The following is a 17,039-nucleotide window of genomic DNA, read 5'->3' on the forward strand; positions in this document are numbered from 1 at the left end:
CCAGTCCTTCAGACCTTTGTACTCGCCATGCTCCCTACTGCCTTATGAACTTTGCATATGCTTCTTTAACCTTACTTAACCTATTTAATTCCCACTCATCCTCCAGATCTCAGGGACACATTCTATGACCACCACAAAGACACCAAATTTCCCTTTTATAAGCTCTTCTAGAACTATGTCCCTTTTCATCTCTGGTATATTTTACAGATGCAATGTTTGAATATATAGTTAATGGCTTTCTCCCCATAAGACTACATCTGATTGTACTAAAGAAAGTGTCTGCTACAGCAAGATGTTTAATAATTATTTGTTGAATGAATGCATCAATGAATCTGCCTTGTTTTTTCCCTAGACAAAGACTAGACACCATATGAGATGGCATATACAACACACCCTGCTTACAGATCATTAGTTCTGGAAAGCCTTCCAGACTTCCCAAGTAAAATGCCACTGTATTGCATGTGTAAATTCTGACTGACTTGTATATCATCACAAAAACTAACAGTTCCTTGTGAATAAGAGGCATAACATTTACTGCATGTATTTCAGTACACACATTACTATATAGGGTTACATATTTCTCTGCATTATTGCAGAGACTTACTGTTGTAAAGGTACCATACCTTCAGCAGCACTATCCTAAGATAAGGGTAGCTATTTGTCTCCACTATAAAGGCTGTAAAGCTGTAATAAGTGTAAGAAGCATTCACACATGCACACAGACTCACACCCACAGATTAAGGGTGTGAAACCTGTCGGGGTGACAGTACTAAGGCACACGTAGGATTTATCCAGCCCTGGAGCATGATGTGGTTCTTTCCCCTTTCTATCACCAGGGTGCTTCTTTTCTGCTCTCAGTATCTTTGATTTGACACCCCTGTTAATATTTTACATTATCACCACACATTTTTTGGCCCCTCTTCTCTGCTTTTTTTTGTTTTCATTCTATGAAAACAAAAGTTTTTCAATTTTTACATAAATTGTTTTGCATTGCTGGGAGTGTAGTCTGCTTCTTCTAAAAATCATCTAGAGGTAAAGTCTTCTTCAGCTACTTCCAGATCCTACACCTTACAAAAAGTCAGAATTTCTAGAGAGATGGGACTTAACTGCAACATGGTAAGTCAAACGGCCAATATCCTTCTTTTGTCAAAAGGAGAAAACATAAGCTGAAAAAGTTGATGTAGTTATATTTTTATGGTTCTTGAAATGTTACTATGTAATTTTTACTTGATTTAGCAAATGCTGCTGTGTGAGAGGAGAAAATTATTTTCAACTTGCTGAGGTAGCAAGTTTCTTTTTATGCCCCCTTTATGCTTGAGGCAGTCAAGTCTACAGGCGGTTGAAACTAGATTTATAGGTTATTCACCAAAAAAAGTCACTGCAAACAGCACCTTGAAACCTTAAAACTTGCACAGTTTAACAGAATATCCAGGCATTTTTAGCAGTTTATAGTATGAGTAGAAGCTGCCAGGCAATATGTAACATATTTTAAGAGAGAAGGTCAACAAGGCTTATTACTGTTGAACTATAATTTCACAAACAATGTAAACCAAAGAGATAGTTAAAAGTGCTCATTAAAGAAATGGGAAATGTTTCAAAACAGGACGTCTCTGATAAGCTCCCCTGAAAACCAAACATAAAGCAACTGGTTTCTTCTAGTGTTCTTCAACATGATCTATTATTGTTTCAGCTAAAAAAAAAAAAAAAAAAAAAAAATTGTTTTAATGGTTCTGATCCTTTCCGAAACGGTGTATCAAGAGTATGTTTATATCAAAGTGGTAATGATAAAATATTTTACAATTCTAGACAATAAAATATCTTTCACTTAATATACAACTTGTAAAGAACTACCAATATTCTTTGCAAATGTACTTCTGCCTAAAAGTTATGTTGGAATATGATGGGAGCAAAACTTTTATACTCTTCTCATATGAGTGTTACCAAAAGTGTAGCACATAAAAGTAAAGTTATGTTGATGGTGCTGTAAAGGTTGCTTCCCATCTGAAAACAGATCATTAACCAGCAATCTCCGGGGGAAGAGGTGTGTCTCTCAGAAAACAGAAGCCATATAAGAAAGGTGCAGGGTGGGCAACAGAACCAGAAATCTGACTTTCTTGGTCTTGATCATTAATGTGTTTGGGAGGAAGCTTCTACATGATGGCATGTGAAAAGAAGCTCTCCATCTGTGGATAGGTCAAAAGTTAGAAATTAGAAATTCCAGCAAATTCTCTTGATGTACCACTTTGAAATAGCTATCTCCTGGCAACATGTGGAAGAGGGCAGGCACCTCAAGACAAAAGAGCATTCATACTCCATACTGCCATTGTGCTTCCTATTTTATTTATCTCACAGTTGTTCTTCTCTAGTGCTAAATTTTAACAAAGACTTTTATAAGCTGTAGTCTTTCTTAGATGTTCAAAGGTGAAAGAAAGGGAAGGGAGTTTGGTGGTATACACTTGGGCCAGAGGATGGTCAGTATGGTAGTAGCACCAGTAATCAAACAGAACACAAAAGAGAAGGTGAAGTGCAAGGGGAATCCGGTAAGAAGACTTGTGTGTTCATCCTCCTATTTCCCCTCTAACAGAAACACAAAGACAAAAACCCCAGAGCACAACCTGGTTAAGCCTTGCATGTTAGAAATCTAGAGTTTCTAAGAAACTGTGTTCCTTCAGAATAAAATGGAAACACTATTTCTCATGCTACCTTATGGTATCTTCAACTCAAAATTGCTAGGTAAGGCAAAGACATACATACAATACAGTGCCTTACCTTTCAGATACCTTAGACTTTGCAAAACACAGAATTAGCCATTTTCAGATAACTCTAATCAGCGCTTAGGTGGGCCACTGCAAGATAAAGCTTTCTTTGTTTCCAAACTCCTCAGCACAAGCACCTTATCTTTCCCAAAGAAGAAAGTAAATTTACACACCACAAAATGCTTTAATCCAATTTTCTATTTTAAAATGTGTTATTTTGATCAACAATTTAAATTAGAAGTGGTCACCATGGCTTGATGGAAATGAGTTTTGAATCTTTATTCCACACATTTGGGCAGTATTCTTGGATCTGCCACTTATAACTGAGCAAATCTTTGATTCCCTCTGTGTTTCAGCATCCTCATCTGCACATAAGGGTGTTAAGCTGTGCCATCACTAATTCTATGGAAAATACCTTTTCAAAAACACAATCTCAACTAATTATGTTCTAACATGTTTCTATTTTTTGAAGTTTCAAAAGGTTGAGATTTCTATAAAAATTCTGAAAATTCAAAAGGTTAGTAGAAATATGCAATTCCCCCTTAAGGGGAATCTCCAAAGAGAAAAAACAAAAAGGCATTAAGTAAATCTGTTATTGAGACAAACTGAGCCAAATCTCCTCTCATAGTGAAGTTTATTCCACACATATAACTAAACACTACAAGAGATCAATGTAGTATTTAGCGCATTATTTAAACATAACCACCACACTGTGGTGGTACTCTATGGTCCTAAATTCTTCCAGTGCTCTTCTCTGCCTAAACTTTTGAGATTCTGCATTTTAACATAGTAAGTCTCTACTTAAATATAAGATCTATATAGGCTACCTGAACACCTACGAGATCCTACCTCTCTTCTTTGGCACAAATCTAATCTGTTCAAGACCCATTAGGAATTACATGTAAACTCCCAGAAAAAGTCTTATTAGACCCACGGATTACTATTGCTTTTATGAGTCACTGCCATACAAAAGCAACAAAGTCTGGTGGAAGAAGAAACATGTCAAACAGATTATCTGCAACATAAAGTGACAAATGTTACAATATAACATTGCTAGGGACTTATAACAAAGTAACAAAAAAGGGAGGCACTAGCAAAGCTTGGGTAGAGACCCTGGCTATAGAACTCTGATTGGCAGGGGCATTCCAAGGTCAATTGTATCAGACTTTACTAAGGACCTACACTGTAATGGCTCCCCGGCACTACAAATACACTTAAAAATAAGTTGCAGTTCCCCACCCTTAAGGAGCTTGTAGTCCAAAAAAGAACAATATGTGTTTGGGACCAAAATAAATGAGACTAGCCTTTGGAGGTGGGGTCATGTTGGAAAGAAGTAAAAGACCAAGTTTGTAAATGAAATCGTGTAACTAGGTTGAAGAACTGAGGCTCAATCTAATGAAGAATGGAGAGAAACTCAAATAAAAGAGTGATCCAAGATTATCCAAAACATCCTTGTGAGGTAAAGAAACTGAAGGTAGAGATTCCAGAACAAAAATAAAAACTGAGTACGGTGAGTTTTTAACTCCGTAGCCTGTCACCCTAATGGTGTTCTACGCAAAAACTATGGGAACAACAACGCGTAATAGTTAAAAGCACCAGATTTGGAACCAGCTCCCCTGTGCTCACCTTTCAACTCCACCCCTTCCTAGCTAGGTCAGGAAAGTTACTTAACGGTTCTGTGCCTGTCTCCTCACCTGTGAAGGAAAGTGCCTGCACAGCCAGAAGCCCCTTCTTCAAAACATAGGTATTGTTACATCACTCCAATCGAAAACTTTATTCACAAAATCAAATCCGTATCTTTTAGGCACTTGTAGCCTCCATAACCTGGCCCAACCTTTCTGGTCTTAATCCTCATTGGACACCCTCCTACTTCCACGAACCACAGGATCTAGTGTCAGTTCTGCAAACCAATAAGCACTTTCCTACTTAGGTGTCGCCTCTCCAGTGGCTGTCTAGAAAGCCTTTTCCTCACCGGTCTTTCAAAACCTACTTCTCGAGGAAATGAACTCTCCTTCCCCTCCTATTCCACAGCACATTTACCTGCCCTCTGCACAGTTTGCCACTGTTTCCCGTTTTTGTGTTTGTTCCTGTAATGCCTCCCTCTCTCCCCTTTTCACCAAAATAGTGAACTTTCAGAGAGCTGGGGCAAATCTTTTTTATCCTCCTTCCCACCCCTCCTTTCAGACTGTGTCTATGCAGGCCTGCAAAAGCGTTACTGAGTTAAACTGGATGTTAACAACCATAATGGCCTCAGTTCCAGAAACTGCTTAATTTCACATATTTTTTTTTACTGCTTTCAGGTTCTAAAATCTTAACATGAAACGTCTTTAAAAATCAGAATACTGCCATCGCTTCAAGAAAAGTTCCACGGGCACCCACACGAGTTGGCAATGAGGTCATTCTTAGCTTCAGAAGTTGTGTGTGTGCCACGGAGGGCAGCTTCACACCGGTCGGTACACGCTGCTCTGAAACTAGGAGAAAGAGGCGGCCGGGCAGTCCACGGGCTTGGCTCTGGTCGGCCCTCAACTCCCTGCGGGCCCGCGGGCTCCGGCCGCGCTCGCCCCTCTCCGCCACACTCGTTCCTGCAGCCCTCGCCTCCCCTCGTCCCGCCGCAGCAACTCTCCCCGGAGCGGCGCGGACAGCGTGGCAGATCCTCCCGGGCGGATCCGCTCGGGCCTGGGCCGCCAGCCACCCTGCCTGCTCTGCTCGCGGCCCCCGGCCTCCCCCCGGCCCGCCGCCCGCCGCCCCGGGCCCAGGCCGCGCTGCCGCGGCCGCCCCGAGCGGAGCTGGGGGACTCGGCCGGCTCCGCGTGGCGCCGGGGGCGGAGCCGGCCCGGAGGGCCCGGGGAGAGGCCGGGGGCGGGCGGCGGCCTCCGCCTACCCCGACACGCACCCCACCGCCCCCAACCCCAACCCTCCTCGGGGCCCCGGCCCGCGCTCGCGGCCGGGCGGCCGGCGGGACCAGCCACTTACCAACCCGCCTGGGACAACGCCGCGCCGGGGACCTCAGACATGGTAGCTGCTTAGGCCGGGGGTGGGGGGGGGCTAGGGTGGGGTGGGGGGTAGGCCTCCTACTTGAGACCAAAAAAAAAAAAAGAAAGAAAGAAAGAAAGAAAAAACGAAAGAAAAGAAAAGAAAAAAAAAAAAAACTCCTCTGGTCGGCTCTGCAACTGGGCATGCTCAGTGCGGCCGGCGCTTCCGCGTGCGGGTTCCGCTCGCCGCGTTTTCCGAGCGGCCGCAGGGGCAGGCCTGGCGTGGGGCTTGGAGGTTACAGCCTGGCGGAGGCCGTGATGCCCCACAGACCCGCTGGGGTCTGGAAATCGCAGGCCAATTTGTGAGCAAGGACCACGAGACTTTGCTCTCCATCGAAGGCTGATTATTTTTTGTTTGGGGTCACTTTTCTGAGTTGCACACCTTGGAAACTAATGCAGACTTTTTTTTTTTTTTTTTTTTTTTCAGCATAAAGTAACGCCCGCGTTTCCAGCGCCGAGAGGCGGTCACTTCACCAGAGACCAGGATATGCTAGAGCTGAGACGGATGGGTCGGTTGAGAGGCAGTGCTTCCAGTTTGGGGACAGTGAAACTCAACGAAAGAGGTGTTGCCAGCCACTCTGCATAGGAAAAAAGTTTACTTTTTTTTTTTTTTTTAATAAAGACTCGCTCCATTCACTCTGCTTTTCGATCTGCCCCGACGCAGAGAAAAGAATAAAGTCGCATTTTTTTCGAGTCCTCACGGGCAATCAGTTTGTAGAGGTTGGAGCACAATGAAAATGATGAACCCAAGAAAACCTGAACTTAAGGGACATGGTTGTAAAATTGGGCAGTTGTGTCAGTGCTTGTTTTCTCTGTCCCTCTGCCACTAGACCCGTCCAAAGTCCCAGCGCGGTCCTGTGACGGTAGCACCGGCATAACCGGGCCTGGATGGCTCCACAGCCTCCGCGTCCGTGTCCTTCTCTAGCCCCCAGGATGGCTGAAGCGCAGGGGCTGGTCCCCCGAGTGAGCCTGCGCGGCGGCGTCGCCGAACGGCGCGTTGGACGCTCCAGCACGATTGGACGGCTGAGACCGACGACAGCCAATCGGGGAGGAGCAGGCGGAAGGGGCCACTGGTCGGGGAGACACTCCCTAAAAGTTTGCTCCGCCCTCCGTGGTTTTCCACCTCTGCGGCTACTCGGCATAAAGACGCTTCTGTGTAGCTCCGGCCCCAACTGTCAAGTCACGGGGAGAAACCGAGAACTTAAGCCCCATCACCCGCCGCTGCCTCATCTGAAACCATCATCACAAACACAGACTTGGAGCAGAGACTGCGGAACTGGGCAGAGCCGCTCCGGGAATTGGGGAGGAAATTGACAGTTACAGAAGGAAGGAAATAATTGCCATGGGTGGAGCTCAATACAAATTGGAACTCAGTACAAATTTTTCTCCTTTTAACTGGGAAACTCCGTTTGGGCTTTCCAAGGCATAGTTGTAAAATCGCGATGCTTCTAATGCTATCGAAATATGTTTCCAAGCACATTACTTATTTTAATGAAAAGTATTTCCAAGTACTTAGAATCAGAAATAATTCCATCCTATTCCCTGCAATTTGCAGTAGTATACTGTGTTTAGACCATACACATGCTGCAAGTATATTTCAATTTAATGGCACCAGTTATCCTACCCAGGAGTCAGGAAAAGATTTGCAATTCTGAAGGTAAATAGATGATTCAAATTGCTAATAATTTTTATTGGTGTTAAATAGGATCCACTCTTACCAATTATTTACATTTTGCAATTAATGTAAGTTGTTAACTATGAAAATGATATGCTGTCCTAATGTCAGAATTCTTCACTGGCTAAATGTGAATCCCTTACACGTTTGTTCTTGTGGTGCAGTGTAGTAAGAATTTACCATCGCGTAGCACTTACAATAACTTTAATAAAATGCTCCATGAAACGCTATATCCCCTTACTTTAAGAAGTGTTTTTAAAGAATAGGTTGAGGATTCCCACTGGAAAAATTTGGGACAATATTACCATCAAAAACAATGACAATAACTTATTGAATTAAAAAAATAGGTAAAATGCATTTCAGAGTGGCACTAAAAACAAGCGGTACCTTGGCTGGCTCAGTTGGTAAAGCATGTGACTCTTGATCTTGGGGCTGTAAATCCAAGCCCCCCATTGAGTGTAGAGATTACTTAAAAATAAAATCTTAAAAAGAAATAAATAAAAGGAGAAAGGATGACAGCTTTTCTTTCAGAGGCATACCAGAGAATAAATGTAGAAAAACTGATAGAATAGAATCACCATTTTCCGAATCATTCACAACTGATGCAGGCACAGTTCATCAAAGAATGCTAAAAGCCACTGGTGAAAGTTAGTAGGTGTACAGGATCTTCACACAATCTCAAGGTATCAAGCCATAACTTAATTATTACAAAGAAAAAATGTACCTTTACCTTAAAAAAGAAAATCACTGCCTTAAACAAATGACTAAAGCTAGAATCACTAATGGGACAATCTGATATGTGCTTACTGATGTAGTGCAATTAGAAATACACAACATCATTGCCAAAATTGTTTAACCTGAATTTAATCAAGCTTCTAGACAATAGTTCCCAACCAGGAGCTGGATCCCCATCCCACACCCTACCCCTTACCCAAGTGGACACATTTGACAATGCCTGGAGACATTTTCAGTTGTCATAACCTGGGGGGGGGGGGGGGGGGGGGGTGATGTTACTGCATCTAACGGGTACTGCTAAACATTATACAATGGACAGGACAGATTCCTCACAACAAATAATTATCTGGCCCAAAATGTCAATAGTGCCAAGGTTCAGCAGCCCTGGTCTAGATATAAGCAAAAACGTAAGGATATATAGAGGTTACTGGAACAATCAAACAGGAAGAAACAGGCAGATAAATCCAGAATGTGGCATATTCTATAAGAAACCTGGCCTGGACTGTTCATTGAGCCAATATAATTAAAAAAAAAAAAATCTCCAAATTAAAGGGACTCCAGAGATGTAACAACAAAGTGGAATTTTGGATCTTAAAAAAACAGAAAGATATTTTGTGGTATTATACTTAATCTTGGAAATTTTATGCCAAAGCTTTTATGGCTTTTATGGCTGAGGATTTGTGGTGTCTACAACTTATTTCCAAGTGATTCAGAAAAAATATATATGTAGATATATTATATATATATGTAAAACAAATATACACACATGTATGTGTATGTGTATTAGGGAGAGAAGGTAAATGTGGCAAAATGTTTAAAATGGGTGAATCTAATTGGAGGTGCTCGTCATATTGTAACTTCTCTAACTTTGAAATTTTTCAAAGCAAAAAGTTAAAAGTATAGATTATACTAATCTCTTTCACATCCAAAATTTTTAATTGGAATTAAGGTCTGTATAGATAAGTTAGTGCAATGGAAAATGGTAGCAGCTGACTAAACCAAGTAATAATAATAATAATTTTAATTTTTTATAAGATAAATCATCACTTTACAGAAAATGTCTACAATTAGCTTAAAGTTGGGGGAAATCCTAAGGATGATAGAAGAGCTTTCCAAGGCAGGGTGTCTGAGTGACTCATTTGGTTAAGTGTCTGTCTTTGGCCCAGGTCAGGAGCCCAGGGTTCTGGGATTGAGCCCAGCATCAGGCTCCCTCCTCCTCTCCCCTTCCCCCCACCCCTCCCCCTCCCTGTGCTTTCTCTCTCTCTCACTCTCTCTCAAATAGATTTTTAAAAAAGAAAGAGAGCTTTGCTAGGCACAAGAGAATAAAAAGGAAAAGGTAAATTTATTTGGAGTCAATGGTGTAAGTTAACAGAAGAGAGAGACAGCATCCATTCACTTCTGTTTTGTCCTTATCATTTCAGTGAAGGAAGTGGTTCAGAGTGATAAAGGATAGAATATGGAAAAATAGGAATAAGAACCACAATAAAGGGGCGCCTGGGTGGCTCGTATGGTTAAGCGTCTGCCTTCGGCTCAGGTCATGATCCCAGGGTCCTGGGATCAAGCCCCGCATCGGGCTCCTGACTCAGCGGGGAGTCTGCTTCTTCCTCTCCCTCTGCCTCTCCCACTGCTCATGCTCTCTCTCTCTCTCTCTCTGTATCTCTGTGTCTCAAATGAATAAATAAAATCTTAAAAAAAAAAAAGAACCACAATAAAAGGTGAGGTTATAAGAATACCTAGTCTCTCTAAAGCACATTAAATCTTTTGATCTTAAGTCATTAACATCCCGGAGAATACTAAAATAACCTGTGAATGACTTAGAGGAGCCAATGCCAGGGACCCCTGAAGAACTGTTGAGCTCATCAGGAAACGTGGTAGAAGCTTGGAAACAAGCAAAAATATTTCCAGTTCTAAGAACAGGAAAAGAGTCTTTAAAATAAATGGTCCTGGAACAAGTGGATATCCACATGCAAAAAAGTAAAGTTCCTTACATCATACACAAAAATTAACTCAAATTAAATCATATATTTAAATGTAAGAGCTAAAAATATAAAACTCTAGAAAAAGAAAAAGAATCAAATCTCCATGACCTTGGGTTAGGCAATAGATATGACATCCAAAGTACGAGCTAAAAAAGAAAAATTAGATAAAGTGGACTTCATCAAAATTTAAAACTTTTGTGCTTCAAAGGACACCACCAAGACAATGAAAAGATAATCTACAGAAAGGGAGAAAATAAGGGTTTGAAGCAAGAATATGTATAGAACTCTACTGACTCAATAGTGAAAAGACAACTCAAAAATGAGCAAAGCATTTAAACAGACATTTCTCTAAAGAAGGGATACAAATGGGCAATAAATGGTTAAAAGATGCCCAACATCATTAGTCAGTAGAGAAATGCAAATCAAAATCACAGTGAGATGCTTCACACACACTAGAATGACTGTAGTTAAAAAGATGGATGATAACAAGTGTTAATGAGGATGTGAAGAATTTGAAATCTTCATACATTGTTGGTGGGAATGTAAAATTGTGCAACCACTTTGGAAAACAGTTTGGCAGTTTCTCAAAAAGTTAAATATACAGTTTCCATATGATTCAGCAATTCTATTCCTAGGTATAGATATCCAGGAGAAATGGAAACTAATGTCCACACAAAAACTTGTATTTGATGTTCATAGCAGCATCATTCATTATAGCCAATAAGTGGAAACAATCCAAATGTCCATCAATTGATAAATAGATAAACAAAAGGAGTGGGGTTTCACAAACTAAAGACAAGGGAATTTGCTGTTAACCCATTAATCATGATTCTAGAACATACAATTTAGGAGATTAATTTTTAGGAGGAAGAATAACTGAAATAGCTGACCTCTAAAGATTAACTTCTAGAATTCTACAATTCTAGATCATGCCAGATGAACCTCATTTTATTTTATTTTAAGTTTCTTAACTAGTGAATACAAGCAGTAGGGTGTGACCGTCAGGACAGACCAGGTCATTCCATGACAATAAACAACCACAAAACACTAGTGGCTTTTAATAAAATGTTTATTTCTCTTAAAAAAAAAGAAGAAAAGAAAAAATGATCATTTTTCTTTCATGTTTTATGTCCAATGTAGGTGTTTGGAGGGTGGGGAGGAAGGTCTCTGATCATAATGGTCATCCTCATTCCAGAATCTGGACAGAGCATTAATCATCAATAACATTGCTGATTGAAGCAGTAAAGGGTAAAAGGGCTCTGGAGAATCTCACACAGGAAATTAATGCTCTGCCAGGACTGGACATATGACAACACAGGAAGTCGATCACCAGTTGCCAGAAGGTGGAGAGCCATGAATATTCAATGAGCAAGATTAATGGCTGTGGTACCAGTATTATTTGTAATAACAATGAGGTACCAGTATTATTTGTGATAACAAAACCCTGAAGGTAACCAGAATGTCCATCAATGAGGGAATATTTAAATAAGTTCTAATGGGTGCTATGTAGACATTACCAAAAAAATGAAGTAGATCACTATGTACTGACTAAGATATATTAGTCAGATGTGGAGTAAGAATAGAAGCAAGTTTTAACATGATGAATTACTACAAGTCATTAAGAAAAAGGTAAAAATCCCATGAGAAAAATGGGCAAAGTATCTGAATAGGCAATATACAAAACTGAAATCTAAGTAATCAATATATATGTGAAAATGTTTAACCATATCAATAACCACAAAAATGAATTTTTAAAAATTTTATTGAAATGTAGTTGACATACAATATTATATTAGTTTCAGTTATACAACACAGTGATTAAAACAACGGGCTATCAATAAAATTCCACTTTTGGAGCACCTGGGTGGCTCAGTTGGTTAAGCGGCTGACTCTTGATTTCAGCTCTGGTCACGATCTCAGGGTTGTGGGATTGAACCCCACATCAGGCTGAGCACAGAGCCTGCTTGAGGATTCTCTCTCTCCTCTCCCTCTCTACCCCCCAAAATAAATAAATAAATCTTTAAAAAATTATAAGAAATAAAATAAAATTCCACTTTCATCTAACCCAGTGGCAAAAACTAGTAAAGAATATCAAATGTTGGCAAGGATATGGGGAAATTGATTCTTTAATACACTGCTTATAGGAGTGAAGTTCATACAACCACTTTGGAGAGTATTTTGGCAATATCTAGCAAAACTGAAAATGTGTATACCTGAAATGTGTTGAACATTTCCATTTTTAGGTACTTATTCCAGAGAAAGATCTTCATTGACATGTTGCTTTAAAATAAAAGAATGAGAACAACTCCAATGTTCAATTGAGAGTAAATGGGTAAAAAAAAAAAAGGTGGTATATTAATAAAATGAAATGCCCTATGCCAGTTTAAGGGAATACACTAGAGTTCTCCCTGTGTAAATTTGGATAGATCTCAACAACGTAATGCCAGGTTAAAAAAAAAAAAAGAAGCAGGCGCCCCGGTAAAGTTTATTTCTTTAATAAAAGAATAGAAGCAATTACAACAATGTATTGCTCTTCCTTGAGTAGTAAGAATATGTTTTTATATTATTTATACTTTTTGTTACATTTTAAATATCTCAAAAACACAAGTTGTAACACTGTTCTATTACAGCATACTTTATAATATTAATATACTTTTATTTTCTGCAGTATATTGTTCTATCATCAATATAATCAAAATATAAGTAATATGAAAAAAACATGGAAGATAAAAGGGAAAGTAGGGCAAAAAAAAAACTGTAATAGTGAACTTCAGAAATTTGAAAGACACATGTACAAGAAAATTTAGACTTGTCAGTCCCAGAGGGTAATTGTAAGGACTAAAGAGAAGATTTCATCATAATATACTAATCTTAATCTAGAGGCAGTCCAACAAGGAAATAGGCAATCTCAGAACAGAGTGAGTTCCCCAGTGATGGAGGTGCTTAAGCCTCCACTAGATGCACATTATAGAAGGGAAGCCAAGCGGTTAGACCGGTTCAGTGGTTTGTCAAAGGATTTTCTAAGGAGCCCTAGTGTCTCTACTTGGTGCCTCAAAAACCACAGTAGGGGGCAAGGAGAAGGGTCAGGAATGTGGAGTCTAGACCTCCAAGCCCACTCAAAGCTGAGTAGCGCTTCTTTAACTTGCTTTACATACTGCATTTTGATGAAAGATTTAATTTGAATGAAGGATTCAACAAATAAAAAGTTATAAGAACCATGAGGCTTGATGAATAAACCAGTTATTCATTCAACAGGGATTTATTAAACCCACACTATGAGCCAAACATTGTGCCAGGCACTGCAGGTAATATCAGCAGTCATGAGCCCTGCCTTTGGAGTTTAGTCTATCTGAGGATAAAAACATTAAATTGTATACACAAAGTTAATTAATTACAATTGTAGTAGTGCTATGAAGATCGAATTAAACCTACAATCCTATGTATGATACTATGAATCCATATTTTTATTATTAAAATGACTATTAACTAAACTTGATTTCATGCTTTGTGTATGTGTCCTTGAATTAGATTATTTGTTCAAATATCATTTTAACAATATGTATTTACTTAGGGGCTAGGCACAGTTAGACAGCAGTGAGTAAGACTGATGGAGTCCTTGTTGGCATAGAGATTTCATTCTAATCGTTTAGGGGGAAGGACTTAAGATGGTGGAGGAGTAGGGGACCCTAACCTTGCCTCATCCCTTGAACACAGCTAGATAATTATCAAATCATTCTGAACACCCAAGAAATCATTCTAATTGTTTAGGGAAGATACCATGTGTTTTATTTAATAAATTAAATATTAGAAATGATCACTGTGGTTTTTGTCAATTACTACAAAATATAATAAAATATGAGCATAATTGGACATAAATACTGCAAAATGAGTTATAAGTGATGAAAAAGATTTAGAGGACATATACATAAATATTACTAACATAGATATTTCGGTGATGATAGAAGTATGATTTTATGTCCTTTAAAGGCATGCATATTTTCCAAAATTAGCATGTACTACTCATATAAAAACATATACAGGTCCAGTAAGAATATGGCAGAGTGAATTTATGTGGCATCTTTTATTCTCCGAAATCTTAGTGTTTCACATCTATGTGCAGTATGGTTGGTAGTTGTATCCATTTGAAGATTCTTCTACCACCCTTGTCAAGGATTTTATCATCTAATATACTGTACCATTTCTCATGATATGTATTTATATTTCTATATGTTCTGTTTATATTATTTCTCTTTGTTATTTGTTATGGATGACATGAATTCTATTTATATATTTGAAATACTATTTCTTACTTAATACTTTTCTTGCCCAAGGTATCTTACATAACCTTTTCACTTAATCATTTTTTATAAGTAACTGAGTACTTCAAAAGTGTTTTAGATTTCACTGAACATTTCCAAATCTACATTAAGTAGTTCTGATAGTCCACTGAAAGCTCAGTAGATACAGGAGATGTTGTTTTTGGCCTCTTCAGTTTCAATAACACCTAACTCAAGTAAAAAAAATTTTTTTTTCAAATAGAATGTATAAAGATACAGGGGGTCCTACAGAACCCAGGAGCCCAAAAGTAGTGGCACTCAGGAAGAACAGGAAGAAAGAGCTGACAGCCACCAGACTTCTAGGCAAAATCCCATTTCTACACCTCTGCACGTCTTCCTTCTTTCTCTTTACTTTCTAATTTGTATGACAATGTATGTGCTTAGCTCCTGAGTTTGCATATTATAGTTCCATCCCCCAGAGAGATCCTCTCTGAGTCTTGACCCCAAACAGAAATTTCTGGGAAGGCATCTGGCCTGGCAGAGCATGGGAAAAGAGCTCAGCATGGGGTTCAGTCAGTATGGTCAGAGGATGGGATCACAATTTACACAGAGCCTGCCACAGGACCACCACATGAGAGAAGCAGGCAGTTGAGGTATTTACCTGAGCAGACACCCCAAAATCTATCTACCTCAGTTGTATTCCTCCTCAAAGTTTATAAGTCAAAATTTTAAGAACATAAAATTTAAAACAATATTAGTTGCACCCACTTATAAAATCAGTCAGCACTATTTAATATCTTCTGGATATATTCCAATATTCCCATAATCATTTTTACTTAAATAAAAATCACGGACAGTCACTTTGCACCAACTTTGCAACATATACAAGTTTCCTAAGTATGTGCAAGAGGAATTGGCCCATTTTGCTTTCTTCATGTCACGAAGTTAGGCTGCATATATTTTCGTTATTTCATTCAATACACTTCAAGCACTACATTCTGTCATATTCCTTAAAGTTGTTAAACTTACATTTTAAGCTGTTTGGGACAGAGACCATATGTATTTGGTGTCCATACGTGAGCTAAAACAGCACACAGGGTGACAGGTTTTCAAAGAGAAGTGGAAATTGCCCCCCAAAATCTTTGTAGACTTTTGCTGTAATATTCATACTTAATGAAATTTGCCAAGATTCCTTCCCATATTTTCTCACCTTTCATAAAATTACCCTATTAATATTTTACAAATCATTTATTCTCTTCAAAGCTTGCCACTAACACCTGACCTAACATGCAGCTTCCTCTTCCGATCTTCCCCAGAGTTCAATCACTGTCATTTGTCCCTGCTCTTTGGTACTTAAGCCACTTTTCAGCATGCTGATAAGACTTATCTAAACTAATTTGAATCAATTTTAGAACTAATATTTCACAAAAAAGTGCATGAAAGAACACATAAATATGCTTTATTCTTCCCCTTGTTTTCCATTGATGTTAACTGCTCGCTTTAGAGTGGTCAGCGAGGTAATAAAATTCAACGTAAAATGGATGTTAGCTACATTTCTTTATGGATATTTCTTCCACTCTCCATTTCTCCTGAAGTATTGGGAAGTTTTGACCAAATATATACACATATGTACTTACCAAAAAATATATTTATATATCCAAATAGATGTTTATATTTATTTATTTAGCGATCTCTTACTGACAAGTAATTTTCAGTTAAATTTATAAATGGTAGAGCTAAGATTCTAGAGTATTCTGACTCCAAAGCACACACCCTTAGTGCTAGCACTCCTAAGAAACTGGAAAACAGTGGGAGGCTTGACAAGAAAAGGATGAAACAAACGTGCTGATTTTAGGTGTGTTAAATCTAAAATGACGAAACCTGCCAAATACCATATTGAAATTGGGGCTATAAACAGATGAAGGGCAGATTTGAAGATGCTGATTTTGGGAGTCATCTTCTTACAAGAGATCGTTCAAGCCTTCTAGATAATCAGGTTGTGAGGGATGACGTAAACACTGAGGAGCGGCTCAAAGATGAAGCCTAAGGTGTGGCCACTGTAAAGAGCAGGAGGAAGAGGAAGGAGAAAGAAATAACAGAAGCTGTAGTCAGATGGCCAGAAGAATTGTGATGAAGGAAGGTAAATCATGTGGATGGATGATTAAACCCAATAAACTGAATTCAGTTAAAATCTATTTGCTTGACAAACTGCAGATAACACCTTAAGAAAACAATAGCAAAATACATATAGTCTCATCCTGTACATTGATATTCACATTTCATCATCATCATTATCATCACAATAAAATTTATTGGAAGTGCTAAGAATTTTTTACATGCAAATGAGGAAATGGGATTATAGTGGTAAAATGGCCTTTCCAAAGTCGCTGTGCCATTAAATGACAAAGCTCGGATTTAGATCCATGTCGATCCAACACTCGGACCACCTTCTTAACCAACACACCCAACTATGTTCCCAAAATATGGAACAAGTGGAGATAGAGATCATTTCTAAATTTCTATCATGAAATTTCTATTATTTCCATCATAAACATTTCTATCATGTTTGTGGACATGATTTAAATA

At 39.0% G+C, this 17,039-nt stretch overlaps 1 protein-coding gene and 1 long non-coding RNA gene across 3 annotated transcripts in view; one reads left to right on the forward strand and one right to left on the reverse strand.

Annotated features, from left to right (window-relative positions):
- TDRD3 (tudor domain containing 3) overlaps positions 1–5,827 on the reverse strand; it is a 156,972-nt gene extending 151,145 nt beyond the window's left edge. The window contains exon 1 of one of the 2 annotated variants that reach the window (XM_035003256.1): positions 5,729–5,827. In XM_035003256.1, coding sequence (XP_034859147.1) covers positions 5,729–5,769 — 41 coding nt within the window. In that variant the 5' untranslated portion in view covers positions 5,770–5,827. The remainder of the gene's footprint in view (positions 1–5,728) is intronic. The other variant, XM_035003257.1, reaches the window with a different exon arrangement.
- Positions 5,586–7,692, forward strand: LOC118009351. The gene is made up of 2 exons (XR_004678891.1): positions 5,586–5,770; positions 6,215–7,692. It is a non-coding gene; the product is annotated as an uncharacterized LOC118009351 (long non-coding RNA).
- The last annotated feature ends 9,347 nt before the right edge of the window (positions 7,693–17,039 follow it).

The sequence above is a fragment of the Mirounga leonina genome, unplaced genomic scaffold, assembly GCF_011800145.1.
Source record: "Mirounga leonina isolate KUSES-001 unplaced genomic scaffold, KU_Mleo_1.0 Mir_127, whole genome shotgun sequence".
Classification (NCBI taxonomy): domain Eukaryota; kingdom Metazoa; phylum Chordata; class Mammalia; order Carnivora; family Phocidae; genus Mirounga; species Mirounga leonina.